The 14,315-nt window shown below is 49.9% G+C and overlaps 5 protein-coding genes across 5 annotated transcripts; 3 read left to right on the top strand and 2 right to left on the bottom strand.

The window, feature by feature from the left end:
• Positions 1-66: 66 nt before the first annotated feature.
• Positions 67-3,586, bottom strand: N7481_003848 (uncharacterized protein; the record flags this gene model as incomplete). Its single annotated transcript, XM_057263067.1, has 3 exons — positions 67-1,509; positions 1,532-3,496; positions 3,554-3,586. 3 exons carry the CDS (start codon positions 3,584-3,586, stop codon positions 67-69), a joined length of 3,441 nt encoding a protein of 1,146 aa, XP_057124728.1.
• A 708-nt stretch (positions 3,587-4,294) lies between these two features.
• N7481_003847 (DNA ligase (ATP) CDC9) lies at positions 4,295-7,088 on the top strand (the record flags this gene model as incomplete). Its single annotated transcript, XM_057263066.1, has 4 exons — positions 4,295-4,362; positions 4,423-6,196; positions 6,257-6,487; positions 6,543-7,088. 4 exons carry the CDS (start codon positions 4,295-4,297, stop codon positions 7,086-7,088), a joined length of 2,619 nt encoding a protein of 872 aa, XP_057124727.1.
• A 665-nt stretch (positions 7,089-7,753) lies between these two features.
• dppV (dipeptidyl peptidase DppV) lies at positions 7,754-10,350 on the top strand (the record flags this gene model as incomplete). The annotated part of the gene is made up of 8 exons (XM_057263065.1): positions 7,754-7,818; positions 7,886-7,937; positions 8,021-8,259; positions 8,316-9,333; positions 9,388-9,610; positions 9,659-9,891; positions 9,944-10,155; positions 10,209-10,350. The coding sequence occupies 8 exons, from the start codon at positions 7,754-7,756 to the stop codon at positions 10,348-10,350; spliced, it is 2,184 nt and encodes a 727-aa protein (XP_057124726.1).
• Positions 10,351-11,007: 657 nt separating this feature from the next.
• N7481_003845 (uncharacterized protein) lies at positions 11,008-11,774 on the top strand (the record flags this gene model as incomplete). The annotated part of the gene is made up of 2 exons (XM_057263064.1): positions 11,008-11,119; positions 11,185-11,774. The coding sequence occupies 2 exons, from the start codon at positions 11,008-11,010 to the stop codon at positions 11,772-11,774; spliced, it is 702 nt and encodes a 233-aa protein (XP_057124725.1).
• Positions 11,775-12,345: 571 nt separating this feature from the next.
• Positions 12,346-14,000, bottom strand: N7481_003844 (uncharacterized protein; the record flags this gene model as incomplete). Its single annotated transcript, XM_057263063.1, has 2 exons — positions 12,346-13,726; positions 13,786-14,000. The coding sequence occupies 2 exons, from the start codon at positions 13,998-14,000 to the stop codon at positions 12,346-12,348; spliced, it is 1,596 nt and encodes a 531-aa protein (XP_057124724.1).
• Between the last annotated feature and the right edge of the window lie 315 nt (positions 14,001-14,315).

Here is a 14,315-nt window from a genome sequence, read left to right as displayed (position 1 = left end):
GTGGTGATATGGGGTGGGATTTTGTCCAATGGGCAATGGCTATGATATATGAATTGCTCTATGTACCTAGAAGACAACCCCTGCAAACTGCATTTTCTCCCCCCGAAAGTCTGCAAGCATACTAGGTGCATGCGTTCTATGCGCGGGGACAGAGTTCCCTCGCACTCGATTGAGTTGGTCAACAAATATAAACCAAGTAAGGTCCGCGTTCCAAGTCTCCATAGCTTGAATCGTATTCTCAACAGACTGGAGAATACTCTGTTTGGCAGAATCTTCCGAGTGGGCAGTATCTCTCCTGGATGGGAGGAAATAGTACTCGGATCCAACATATAGTGCAATCCAAGAACCAAGCATTCCGCAGATTCGATCACCCACTTCGGGTTGTAAACGCACATGGGACAGGACGGTGAGGAATAAGGATATCAACGCGCGCCATAGAGCATGGTGAGGAGTAAATGCCCTTGACCCGGAGGACCCGGATGCGGTTGAAGAAAGAGCCAGTGATGATGCGATGGAAACACTGGACTCAGTTGTTCGAGCAGTCGATTGGATATCAAGCTTGCCTTTTTGCTGCTGTGCACGTCGCTCATTCACATGTTCGGAATCTTGACGCACCCTTGCCCAGACAGTATTGTATAGCCGTTCCCAGCGGGGGAACTCGGTCTCAATTCGCGAGCCCATGAAGTCACCAGCTCCCTTGCACATCGCTTCCATAGCCTGGCAAGCCGTAGTTATGACGAAAGTTTCCTCTTGGAATGCATGAGTGTTAGACGTTGACGAGGTATCTCCGGTAGACGACCGGGAAATGAGTGAATTTGAAGACGAATCACTTCCCAGCGACGAGGGAAAGACCACTCGTGATGCTACCGAGGTCCAAAGATCGTTGATCAGGGGGAGGAAGCTATTTTCGTTTTGCGAGAGGGTTGGAAGAACATCGATGAGGATAGTAAGGAGGGAGCGTCGGAGATAAGGTGATGGGGATGAAAGATGGGTTGGGATGGATTTCACGATGTGTAGAAGAAGAGAATGGGTTTTGCTCAACGGCTTTTCGGTGTCTTCTGGTTCTTTAGGAGGTGGAAGTGGCTCGTCAGATTCGGCCTTGTTGAGAAGCTCTTCGATGGTCTCTCGCTCGGGCGCTGGCTTGTCGTACGTCTCTGACCACGGCTTCTTCGGATGCAAAATGGTGACATCAGCTTCCACGTCCTCATTCACAACAATTGAAAGTTTTTCTCTCCGCCTCGCAATATCCGCAACAAGAGTGGCAATTGAAAGGTGCTGGTGTTGGACCTTGCGAGAGTCAAACGAACCATTTTTTCGACCGTCATCGATTGTCAAAAGGGATGGCTTCTTGGATCCCTCTTGGACTATAGCCGCCAGGGTCTTGAACATCATTTCGACCAGCTTCGGATAGCCATGATACATATCCAAGATCCCAAAGACGGAATCAACCAAATCATCCAAGTATGGGATGAGGGGCGCACCACACAATTTGACCATCATAAAAAGAACCTGTGGGGGGGTATGGTGATACGTCGAACGTGTTCAGCTTCAGAGCCACCGAGTTCACCAAGTAGTCGACATTCTCAATGATCATAGAGCCGGTATTTTGGTAGTTGCAGGCGATTGTCAAGATGTTTAAACATGTCATGGCGTGGCGTTGCAAGTTGGGGTTATTGGACGCAAGAAGTTGCAGTGTTGGATAAAGCGCATCTATAAGTTCTGGTCGGAAGTCTTCTCCAAGCTGCTGGGCTTGAAGAGCCACTGCTTCTAGCGCAAGTGCAGATGTTCGCCAGTCACCGGAGCCGTCGGCGGGTATGTCGTTGAGGGTTGACAAAGCAACAAAGTAGAGCTCCTCAATCATGCCCGCATGATTGGGGCCCGCAAGGGAGTTTTCCAATTGATCATCAGAGATAAAGTCATCAAATGCACTTGCATGCTGCTTTTGAGCCCGAAGAGAGTTTAGGGCAAGCCAGAATGGGGCAATTATGGTGTTTTCAGCACTGGAATGCAGGCGGTTGACAATGGAACGCGTAATTTCATTGCCAGATTCGGAAAGATTTAACCTTGTCAGCAAAGCGCGTAGATCCTTCAAGGTTGCTTGTTGACTGCGGTGCTCCAATAGGACCGGTGGGAATACCATAGACTCGGCGTCCGACCCGAGTATTTCTGAGTTCATATTTCCAACATTGGCCGATGTCAAAGGCTGGAGAGCCGTGGTGTCTTGTTTAACGACAGCGCTCACGCTGTCACAAAGTCCAGTGGCCAGACTCGCCGTCAGCAAGTCCGACTGCGATTGAACTTGGGACAGAATCTGGAAGACAGTCGAGATTTGTCTGATGCCCCATTGTTTAGCCGACTCGTCGTTGCTTTGCATGATTCGTGGAAAGGACGTAAGCCACGTATGCAGTGACTCCTTCAGAGTCTCCAACACAATTGGGTATGATGTCGCCAGATGATAGACCGTATTGTATGCATGATTAGATCCCTCTTCTTCTTTATCTGCAAGAACCACAGCGGTCTCGGTCATGATCTGAAGAGATTCCTTCAATGTTTCAGGGCAGTCTTCAATGATCATGACACAAAGATCCAACATTGCTGTTTGAACCTCTAACCGCTGGTGACGCCTTATCTGAATAATGTTTGCTAATGCCAGCTTGATCTGGGTCGTCGTCGCTTTCAGCCAAGAGTTATCCAAGACTAGGCCATCGTTTTTGGTGAGAGAAGGGCGAGGTTCCTCCACACTGGCAACGCGATCGCTGAGGACAGACTTTAGTAGGTAGTTGAGAATCTGAATGGAAACTTCCAATAGTTTATAAGATCGTCGGGCTTGTGTTGTCGGCCTCACAACCTTCGCCAAAGCGGAGACAGTGCGTGGCATAATACTTGCAAGAACTACCCGGTCTGTGATACGGGCATAAAGCGCTTTCAAGGCCTTTGCAGCAGCTAGACACACATCGTCCGATCGTTCATCGACCAATCCCTCCAGTAACATATAGACCGTTTGATCAACAACGGTGGCCGTTCCGATTTCATGGAAGATGGTCTTTTCGGCGACGGGACCCTCGAGAACATTGAAAATCGATCGCATGCAATCAAAGCCAGCAATGGCAAGCTCTTCGGATGCCTGTGCTTTAGGCAGATCCTGTTTTCCTTCAACCTTGTTCGGAGACCCGGCCACGACTAGCGTCAAAAGTATAATCAACTGCTTTCCCAAAGCCGGCGACAATTGTTTCCGATATCCACTGTCGACGAGGATTTGAAGAGAGTGGACTGCAATTTCGAGACATCTTGCGGGGAGGCGTTGTGTTTGATTGAAGATATGGGTGAGTGGGAAGAAGGCGTATTCGGCAAGCTTCTCGTCCAGTGCATTCTTCTCCGCAAGCACGTCCAATACATCGTGGAGTGGCTGCAGAGCTCGAATGACATCTTGAGCCGAGGCTTGATTACCTCGAAAGCTGAGTCCTATCGAGCTTAGCTCCACACATGGTGGGCGGAGCTTGGTTGGATGTTAGTTTGGAAGATTGTCCAGCCCGCATTATTCAGCCGAACATACCTGTTTGAAGGCTTCCTGCCGTTGGGTTTCCATTGTAGGAGGAACTCAATTATTCGGCGACAAGAGAAGAAAAAGCCAGCTTAGCCATCAAGTGCGAGCTAAATTATAGAAGTGGCCAAAGAGAGGGCAGTGGAATTATCTTGGGGGAATGACCAATAGCTTGTCGGCGGCGTGATGATAACGAACGGCGGGCCAGCTCGAAACATGCACCGCCTTGGATTCTGCTGGGGAATGGGAAGGCGGTGTCACCTTCCCACTTTTTGAACTTCTGAGCGCCTTCCCGATTGGGATAGATAACTGAATCATGTGACCAGCGCGTCACGTCGCGTCCAGAAAGACGCAGGTGGCAGGTGCGGCAGCCTGGACAAGTGCGACTGCTGCCTCTTCGTGCCTGCCGAGTTTATTAAGTTGATGTAATTGTTAGTTCTGGCGAGGAAGTCACAGTCACAGTCAACCTCTGATATTCTCAACTCCTCCTAAATATCTACGAGTATTTTAGTCGGCCTCTTCCCCCTCGCCTATCCACTCGAGTTGAGTTGTTTGCCTATGCGCGCCTTGCAGATCGCATCCGCGCCGTCATCACTTTCGCGCCTCCGGTTCAGTACCCGCATTTCAAGCCCAAGATTTATCCGCACCACGCCCAGAACAACCTCTCTCCAAAGCTACTCCTACTCAACATTCAATTCAAGTCCACCTTTGCGCAACACAAAGGCGGCTCCGTTACGCCCACTACAGAGCATCATGTCTGACGACAAAGGCAGGAAGCAAGCTACTCTGGGGTATGTTCCCGACTCTCAATTGACCATTGGGTGCGTCAATAGAATCGCATCCGCCCCTTGCAATGGAAACTAACAATTTATATTCAACAGGCGATTTTTCGGTGGTAATGCCAATGGCGAGCAAGCTCCAAAGAAGCAGACCACTCTCGCATTCGGCGGGAAGCGACAAAGAGCCAGCAGCGGCGCCGATCCGGAACCCCAAGAGCAAGAAGCAAAGACCACCAAGACTGAGAACAAAGAAGCCACCAGTGCGAATGGGACCGAGTCAGCCAAGGATCTGAAACGGGAAAAGACCGACGAGGCCGAGGACAGTGATGGTTCCGATGTCCAACCGGTTTCAAAACGGAGGCGCAGAACGGTAAAGAGTGAATCATCAACTCCCAAGAAAGCCGCATCTTCGCCGAAGAAATCAAAATCTCCCTCTCCCAAAAAGTCACCTGTCAAACCCAAGGATAAGTCCACTTCTCCACGGACGGCTGTAAAGGAGGGCAAGGATGGAGAAGAGGAGGATGAAGAGTTGGTGAGCGAAGACGAAGAAGAGGTAAAGCCCGACGCTAAGAAGAAGACCATGGAAAAGGTCCAAGCGACCCTGGAGGCCAGTGGGAAAGATCCGTATCCAGACTGGAAAGCTGGGGAACCTGTCCCTTATGCTGCGATGTGTACGACTTTCTCTCTAGTTGAGATGACTTCAAAACGCTTGGTGATCATGGCCCATTGCTCTCTTTTCCTTCAACAAGTTATGCGCCTGACCCCCAATGATCTCCTCCCTACTGTTCAGCTTATGATCAACAAGCTTGCTGCGGACTATGCCGGTATTGAACTGGGAATCGGCGAATCATTGATCATGAAGGCCATTGGTGAAACCACCGGTCGCAGCCTTGCTGTCATCAAAACCGATCAACATGAGATCGGTGACCTCGGATTGGTTGCTGCCAAGAGTCGCGGCAATCAGCCAACCATGTTCAAGCCCAAGCCTTTGACCGTTCGTGGAGTACATGAAGGCCTTCTTGCCATTGCTAAGGTCCAGGGACATGGCTCCCAGGACAAGAAGATTTCGGGCATCAAAAAGCTTCTATCAGCGGCTGACTCCGCGACTGCCGGTAAGGGCGGCAAGGGTATTGATATTACCAAAGACAAGGGCGGTCCAAGTGAGGCCAAATTTATTGTCCGCTTTTTGGAGGGAAAGTTGAGACTGGGTCTTGCAGAGAAGACTATTCTTGTGGCTCTTGCGCAGGCCGTCGTAACACACGAGGCCGCAGTCAAGGGCGAGAAACCTCCTTCGCCCGAGAAGATGGCGGAGGGTGAGGCTGTCCTCAAGACAGTGTACAGCCAAATGCCTACCTACGAGGAAATTGTTCCCGCAATGATCAAAGGGGGCATTTTCAACCTGCCTGAAGTCTGCAAGCTGTCTCCAGGTATTCCCCTCAAGCCCATGCTGGCCAACCCCACAAAGTCAATTACGGAAGTGCTCGACCGCTTCGAAGGGAAGGAGTTTACCTGCGAATACAAATATGATGGAGAACGTGCCCAGATCCATTTTGTTGCCCCTGATTCTATCCGCAAGTATCCGGCAGCTACAGCAACGCTACAAAAGGATAGTAAAGGCCTTAGTGCAATCTTCTCCCGCAATTCGGAAAATCTGTCCAAGAAGTACCCCGATGTGCTTGCGAGGCTTGATGGATGGATTAAGGAAGGCGTCGACAGCTTTGTTCTAGACTGTGAGACAGTTGCGTGGGATACAGTCAACAAAAAGGTCCTGCCGTTCCAGCAACTCATGACTCGGAAGCGCAAGGACGTCAAGGAAGAAGACATCAAAGTCAAGGTTTGCGTGTTCGCATTTGACCTACTCTTTTTCAATGGAGAGGTAAGTTCGCAAGAGACTTTAAAGAAGCAACTCGTTTACAAATACTAACTCATCCTTCAGCCCGTTGTTAAGAAGAGTCTCCGCGAGCGCCGTCAACTACTGCACGAGTATTTCCAGCCGGTGGAGGGCGAGCTCCAGTTCGCACAATTCGGCAACACCAACGTTCTCGATGAGATCCAAACCATGTTGGAAGACAGTGTGAAGGCTTCTTGCGAGGGACTGATGGTGAAGATGTTGGACACTGATCAGAGTGGGTACGAGCCGAGTAAGCGAAGTCGCAACTGGCTCAAGGTACGTGATTCCGTTTCGTCATGCTCTCCGAGTTACGCTTACTGACAATTCGCAGGTTAAAAAGGATTATTTGGCTGGTGTTGGCGATTCCCTTGACCTGGTAGTCCTTGGTGCATACTACGGCCGCGGCAAGCGTACATCTGTGTATGGCGCTTTCCTTCTGGCCGCCTATAACCCTAATAACGACACATATGAGACAATTTGCAATATCGGAACGGGCTTTTCCGAGGCAGTGCTAGAGGAGATGCACAAAGCGCTCACTCCGCTGATCATCGATCGACCGAAGCCCTTCTATGCACACTCTAGTGTTCCCAAAGACCAACCGGATGTGTGGTTTGAGCCCCGGCTAGTGTGGGAAGTCAAGACGGCCGATCTGACGCTTAGCCCGCGGTACAAGGCGGCTGCCGATGAGTTCGAAGGTACCACAGGTGGCGGAAAGGGTGTCTCACTTCGATTCCCTCGCTACATCAAATCGCGCGATGATAAGACTCCGGACCAGGCTACGACCACTCGTGCAGTCGCGGAGATGTATCGCAAACAGGAAGCTGTGGCCAAGGAGTCAGCGGGTAAGCGTGGCGTGGATGATGACTTTGAGTACTGAATGATTGAATCATGGTCATGGCGCATTGTGGAGATTTGGTCTGGGCACTTGTTGGATAATTTCTGTGTAATTTAGTTATTACGTTCTTAGCATCACATCATTTGCGGCTAAGCTGCATCATTGAGTTATTAAGATTACTGATGGCCTACTGGTATGCCTTGCATGGTATCCCAATTCATCAGAATTCTTCTCCCACAACACCAATGCCTTGATCCCTATAACTGTATCCTTTATACTCTAGATACTACTATAATGGAGATCATTCTATTCTATCTACCCATTATCTATATCCATTATCTATAACTCCCTGAAATCCCCGGCTATCAGCGGCCCGCTTAGCCCTGCTTGGCGCTGCAACCCAAGGCGGCAGCAGCGTATGAGGCCATTTCTTTGTTTGCATACTCTATTAGCGGCCTCTTAGTGTCCCCAGTTTCCCCTCAACTTGCTCTGCATCATGGCTGCTCACAGCTTCTCCTCCCTGTTTATCACTCTTGGCATACAGGAATGTAACATTTCCCCCCTTCGGCGGGAAGCTGCGATTGCTCATGGCCCCGCTGTGGACGGCCTGGATTCCCTGAAATACAAATACTCCTCCCCGCAGCTCCCTTCAGGCATTGATCTGTATCATCGTCTACGGTGGAGTGTGTGTGTATCTCTTTGACACCATGCGGACTTTTCAATGGCTGGCTCTTGGCTCGGTGGTGGGTTCGGCCGTTGCGCTTACTCCGGAGTATGTTTCTTGTTTATCGCCATTGATGTATCTTCTCTACTTGTTGCATGGACTAATTCTGGTATAGAAAGTTGATTACAGCTCCCCGACGTGATAATGCCGTTCCGAATCGTTCGGGCGTAAGTCTTCTTTTTTAATTGATGCCTCTATTACTATATGCCGGCATTGGTCGTACGATGGATATTTGCTGACTGCTCCGCAGAAAGTCGCGCTGTTCTCAACTGCACAATACTCTTTCAATACTCACTCCTCCTCGGCGTGGTGGAGCTTAATTGATCTGAAGAGTGGCAAGGTTTCCCAGCTCACGAATGACAGCAATGTCTCTGAATTGACCTGGTTGGGGCCAACCGACTCCAGTTTGCTCTATATCAATGGGACCAATGCCAATGTTCCCGGCGGCGTTGAGCTGTGGATAGCTGATTCTTCTGACTTCTCCAATTCGTAAGCATCCCCCAAATGCTGAAGCTGATTTTGATTTTGACTGACAAATTTTGAAGCCGGTACAAGGCTGCTTCTCTACCAGCCTCTTTTTCCGGGCTTAAGACTGCAGTGACCAAGTCTGGCGACATCAATTTCCTTGTTTATGGCCAGTCCTACGGCAATGGCACAGCTTATAATGAAGAGCTGGCCGTCACCCCTCTAAGCTCTGCTCGCATCTACGACAGCATCTACGTCCGGCATTGGGACAGCTGGCTGAGCACTAACTTCAATGTCGTCTTCTCAGGAACCCTCAAGAAGAAAGGCTCAAAGTCAGGTTCTCACTATGCCCTCGACGGCGCGCTGAAGAACCTCGTCGCGGGTACCAAGAATCTCGAGTCGCCATATCCCCCTTTCGGCGACTCGGGCGACTACGACATCTCACCAAACGGAAGATGGGTCGCCTTCAAGAGCAAGGCTCCTGAGCTGCCGCGCGCAAATCACACTGCTTCGTACATTTATCTTGTTCCTCACGACGGTTCGAAGAAGGCCGAGGCAATCAATGGCCCCGATAGCCCGGGCACGCCGAAGGACGTTAAGGGTGACTCTAGTGCCCCTGCCTTTTCTCCCGATAGCAAGAAGCTTGCGTATTTCCAGATGACGGATATCTCGTATGAAGCGGACCGACGCACCTTATATGTTTATACCCTTGGGTCGGAAAAGACGATTGCGACTTTGGCTAAAGATTGGGATCGTTCCCCTGATGCCGTGAAGTGGAATGCTAAGGGCAACAGCCTCATCTTAGGCACTGAGGATCATGGCCGCGAGAAGCTCTTCACTCTCCCGGCTGATGCGGGTGATGACTACAAGCCCAAGAATTTCACCGATGGTGGTTCTGTCAAGGGATTTTATAACCTGCCCGGTGGAAAGGTTCTTGTCACTGGATCTGCTATCTGGACGAGTTGGACGGTGTATACGGCTAGTCCAGAGAAGGGTGTTATTGATACTCTCTTCTCCGCGAATGAAGTGGACCCTGGTCTAAAGGGCATTGGCCCCGATGATTTCGATGAGTTTACTTATAAAGGAAACTGGACTGACGTGAGTATTTCCCTTGGACCTTCTTGAAATAACTCGCATGCTAATTTAACTCAGATCCACTCTTGGATCATTTATCCGACCGGCTTTGATAAGTCCAAGACTTACCCGCTGCTATTCTATATCCACGGTGGACCTCAGAGCGCGTGGACGGATTCCTGGAGTAGCCGATGGAACTACAAGGTGTGGGCCGACCAGGGTTATGTGGTCGTTGCCCCGAACCCAACCGGCAGCACTGGATATGGTGAAAAACTGACCGATGCGATTCAGAACAACTGGGGTATGTCGTTAGCCTTGCTTTGAAATAGCAGCTCTAACATTTTTGCAGGAAGCTACCCCTATGACGATTTCGTCAAGGGCTGGGAATATGTGCGTGATAACTTTGACTTCATTGATACCGATAATGGCGTGGCTGCTGGAGCCAGTTACGGTGGCTTCATGGTCAACTGGATTCAGGGTAACCCATTGGGTCGGGAGTTTAAGGCACTCGTCAGCCACGACGGTACCTTTGTGGCCGATTCAAAGGTCGCCACTGAGGAGCTGTGGTTTATTGAGCATGACGTGGGTTCCTCGTGATAATTTCTTCTTGCCCTTTTTCTAACACTTTGTACAGTTCAATGGCACATTCTGGGCCAATCGGGATAACTATCGTCGTTGGGATCCATCTGCCCCGGAGCACATCCTGCAATTCGATACCCCAATGCTGCTTGTTCACAGCTCCAAGGACTACCGTCTTCCTGTCTCGGATGGGCTCGCTCTTTTCAACATCCTTCAGGAACGAGGTGTTCCGAGCCGCTTGTTGAACTTCCCGGATGAGAACCACTGGTCAGTCCCCTTTCAGTATGTTTAGCATTAGACCCTCACTAATATGTTGGCAGGGTTCTCAAACAGGAGAATAGTTTAGTGTGGCACCAACAGGTTCTTGGCTGGATCAACCATTATTCTGGCGTTGGGGCGAAGAATCCTGATGCTGTGAGTCTGGACGACACGACAGTGCCGGTTGTAGATTTCAACCCCTAAATACGGGCATAGACAATTGTTCGGCTGGTTGCAGAAGAATGGATAAATTTTGACTCGGATTTATGTTCTTTCTTTTAAGTCTTTGTTCTCGCTCGTATTGTGAATTGTAAGTGGCTTCCTGGTGAGACATTGGCTTTGTCCTAGACATGAATTACCTAGAATGCTCCAAGTCCTCTATTATCAGCTCATAAGGCCGTCAGGGGAATATACTCCTAATGAAAATGGCCTATTAATACAGAAGAGCCTGGAAATGAAAAAAAAAAAAAAAAAAAGTTTAGTTTCATTGTGAATTTTATTGCCAATGTGGTTCATGGATTACATCTGGTTCCTCTGGGTGTTGGCCATCTTGGTGTGCGTCCCGCGACAACAGTGCCGGAGAGTGAGACTTGACTGTGAAAAAGTCTTTTATCATTCTGCTAGAATGGCTCTCAAGTGACAAAAGGCTCTGTCAATGTCATGGGAAGTCCCAATTGTGTGGACGTTTGCCGTTCACTGTTCCATAAAAAGGGCAGCTCCCTCCTTCTCCTCCTCCTTCCCACTATCCTTCACGTCCTTCACACCTCTCACTTCCCTAGCCATATTTCACCCCACAATACACTCACACGCCTCGTCTCATTCATTCAATTCCACATTCGAAATTTCGCCATCGATTTTACTATGTCGACTTCAACCTCGACCGCGAATTCAAAGGGGAGCACCACCCCGACTGTGACTGCTGACAAGTCTCTCGTCGACACAAAGGCACACAGCACCCCTGCCACATCCGAAGGTACGCTCCGAAATATGCCATTGATCACTCAAATATCTATAACTAACATGCTATTTCATTCACAGATGAGGATGAGGACACGGATTCCGGCTCGGAGACCGGGCCTGTCCTATCAGCCTACCTCATCGAAAGCGACGACGACGAAGACGACGGTCACAGATACCCTGTCATCAACGACACGATCCGTGCAATCACGGCGTTCAAAAACACCGACCTATCCAAGTACCCGATCGACATTAAGATCCAGCCCCTCCGGGACGAACCCTACGGCTACGGAGAACACGAGCAATTCGACACCTGGAAAGCGGGTATTGAGGTCATTCTCCGACTATACCAGGTTTGGCCGGTGGTTGACTTTGAAGCCGAACGGCTTCCCAAGAAGGGACAGGCCTGCGTTCACATTCGGGACTGCTATCCTCGCCTCCCTCAATGGCGGGTGCATGAGGACCGCATGCTCAATGTGGCCGTCGCTCTGATCTATGCGAATCTTGACGAGCAGGTCCGCGCTAACGACGATGTCATCCAGGACCTTGAGTATCATGATCCTCGAATTTTGATGAGTCTTCTTGTTGTCATATACGGGCCCGATCATGATGACACTGACGATGACGCTGGAGATGACACTGAAAATGCAGTGAAGACTGACTCCAAGTGAGACTGTTTGTTTGTGGAGTATGTTGATGGGATCTGCTGGGCTGGCGAAATCCTTTTTTTTCCCTTTTTAATGGCGACGATGTTAAATCAGTTAACGACTGGGTGCAAGAACTTGTTGTTGATTTCATTGTTATTTTCGAGGGGGAGCGAGCGTTTACTTCGTGTTCTATGTGTATGGAATTAGGTTAAGCATGGAAGTTACGAGAAGCTTCTGACCATTATGCATTTCTACTCAAAGTAGTAAGCTTTTTTGAGGAATTTATCCATTCATTGTTTGAAGGTATTCATACGAAGGTATTGGCATAGCTACAGAATGGTCCTTTGTATGAGAAACCTTCCATCTAGATCGGAACCTACCTTGATAGTTATCCCAAACCACCCATTTCCCCATAAATTCCACTGTCCGACATTGAGAAATGAACTCCTCTAAATCTGGCCGGGAGGATTGAGGAAGCATCCACAACCAGAAGAGTTAGCGACTTCTTTTCCTAGGGACATCTTTGTTCTCTGTCTCCTCCGAACCTACCAAGTGTTAGATTCTACAAGAGCACTTGGAAAGGATGTAAGAGCACCTACCCCAAAACTCCTTCCGCGTCCTTTGCCAAACGGGCCCGTCGCCGAAGATCAATTCGTGCCTGGAAGGCACTGTCGATAGCATCCAGCCTAGCACCCAGCCTCCCGCCGAGGGCCATTTCCTGGTCGCTGGCGAAAGGCATGTTGGGGAAAAGGCTTTTGACTTGGCTGACATGAATGGAAATCTCCCGTAGGAGTTTCTCGAACTGCTTGGTCTTCTGTTTATCGGCCTGTGTCTCTTGCTCAATTTCAACCACTCTCGCTTTCAGTCGGTGGATCTCTCGGCGAGCTTGATTTTTCTCTTCGAGAAGGTTGGAGTTTTCCCGTTGTAGCGCGTCGATCTTGACTTGCTGCCCTGCTTCGAGCATCTTCGGTCTCAGGAGAGATGCTGTTCGGAGATCCGATATCTTGCCAATGAGTTCTTCTATGAGTTCCATGTTCCGGAGGCTCGTCTCGATTTTCTCCTCAGTCAAGGCCAGAGGATGCTCGTCCGGAGTAGTCTGCGCACTGCTTCTTGGCAGATTCACGGCCAGGCTGTCTGGGGCTTGTGCACTCAATGGGGTTTCAATGGGGGTGCCGATCGAAGGGCTCTGGAGGGGAGTTCTGCGGTATTCGCTGTCTTTGCTGGTCACCATTTCCTTGGTATTTGGCGCAGTCTCGTCATCGAGGGATGTAACAACTGGCTCGTTTGAGGGGTTTATTTGGGGGTTTGTTCCGGCTGAATCAGTTGTCGTGGTGGGTTTGCCAAACAGAGATTTTGCGGCGAGTTCTGCCCATGATAGAGTTGAGGATGGATTTTCTGCAGGGAGGGATTTGGCTAAGCCATCCGTGAAGGTGGCTTTGGCAAATGGATTATTCACGAGATCCGCAAAGCTTGACTTGGCTTGAATATTCGCGCCGAGAATGCTGGGAGGACTGGTTGAGAGGGTCGATTGATCTAAATCAAATTTGACAGCGCGCGGATGAAGAGGCTGGACCGGAATGGCCGTGTCGGTTGAATCAAGCGTAGTCTTGGAATCATGAAAGATTTCCTTCTCCAAGTCTTGATCTTCAATCTTTACGTTAGATTGATCTTCTTGTTGAATCTCGCCAAGTGCTCTTCTCTTTAGGACGATGTTAGCTATGGTATAGTTGCAGGAATTTGTATCTCTCGTCGGGACACTTACCACGTGCATCGGTGCTAATCGTATTTTTGTACGTCGATTCAGTTTGAAAGGACGCTCGTCGCAATTGTCCGGCTTTTCCTTCGCGGCAACACCGGGCTGATCATGTTCGGGATGTCCGGGGATGCTCACCGTGCCAGTTCCTAGGTTGAGTGTGTTGGATGGCAGAAGGCTGAGACCAAGGTTCGATAGGTCTCCGGGGAGGATCCAGAACGGACTTCTGTGATTTGGTTAGTCAAGCACGAGAAATAGAAAGAAATTATTGTGACAGCTTACTCGATCTGCGAATTTTGAAGATTATTTCTGAATGCATTCCGCGCGTTCTCGAAGGGGATGAGGCTGAGGTCGGTGATGGAGGGGGCATCGCTTGGTGCACGACAAACATCAGCAGGGATACCTTTGGCTCTTGCGGACTTTCTGGCAGATCTCGGGGTAGAGTCATGGCTCGGGGTGTCCGACAGGACTTTGGGGGCTGAGTTTGCCGATGCCATGGGGGGGCTGCAGCTTTCTCTTGGCCTCGGTAGGTGGGGCGATGGGTGGACCGAGGTAGTCGAAGAGAAGCTGGTCAAGTTCGTCACCTGAGTCGAATTCAGAGACTGGCACTTCGAATCGCATACTGATCGATGGTGGAGTTGGGAGTGGTGAGGTGAAAGAGGGATATGGTAGAGGGATTGGCGGAGGTTGAAGTAGATGGGGACCACCACGCTCCAAAGAGGCAAACAATAAAGTCGAGACCGGGTCAGGGTGAATTTTATTTCTCTGAAATGGGGGTTTCAGAAATGATTTAAGTCAGGAAGCTGCCAGAG

This window comes from Penicillium waksmanii (genome assembly GCF_028829765.1).
Source record: "Penicillium waksmanii strain IBT 27052 chromosome Unknown utg000004l:1.0-5674109.0:1.0-5678898.0, whole genome shotgun sequence".
Classification (NCBI taxonomy): domain Eukaryota; kingdom Fungi; phylum Ascomycota; class Eurotiomycetes; order Eurotiales; family Aspergillaceae; genus Penicillium; species Penicillium waksmanii.
The sequence above is the reverse complement of the archived record's forward strand: the minus strand, read 5'-3'. Positions and strand labels throughout refer to the sequence as shown.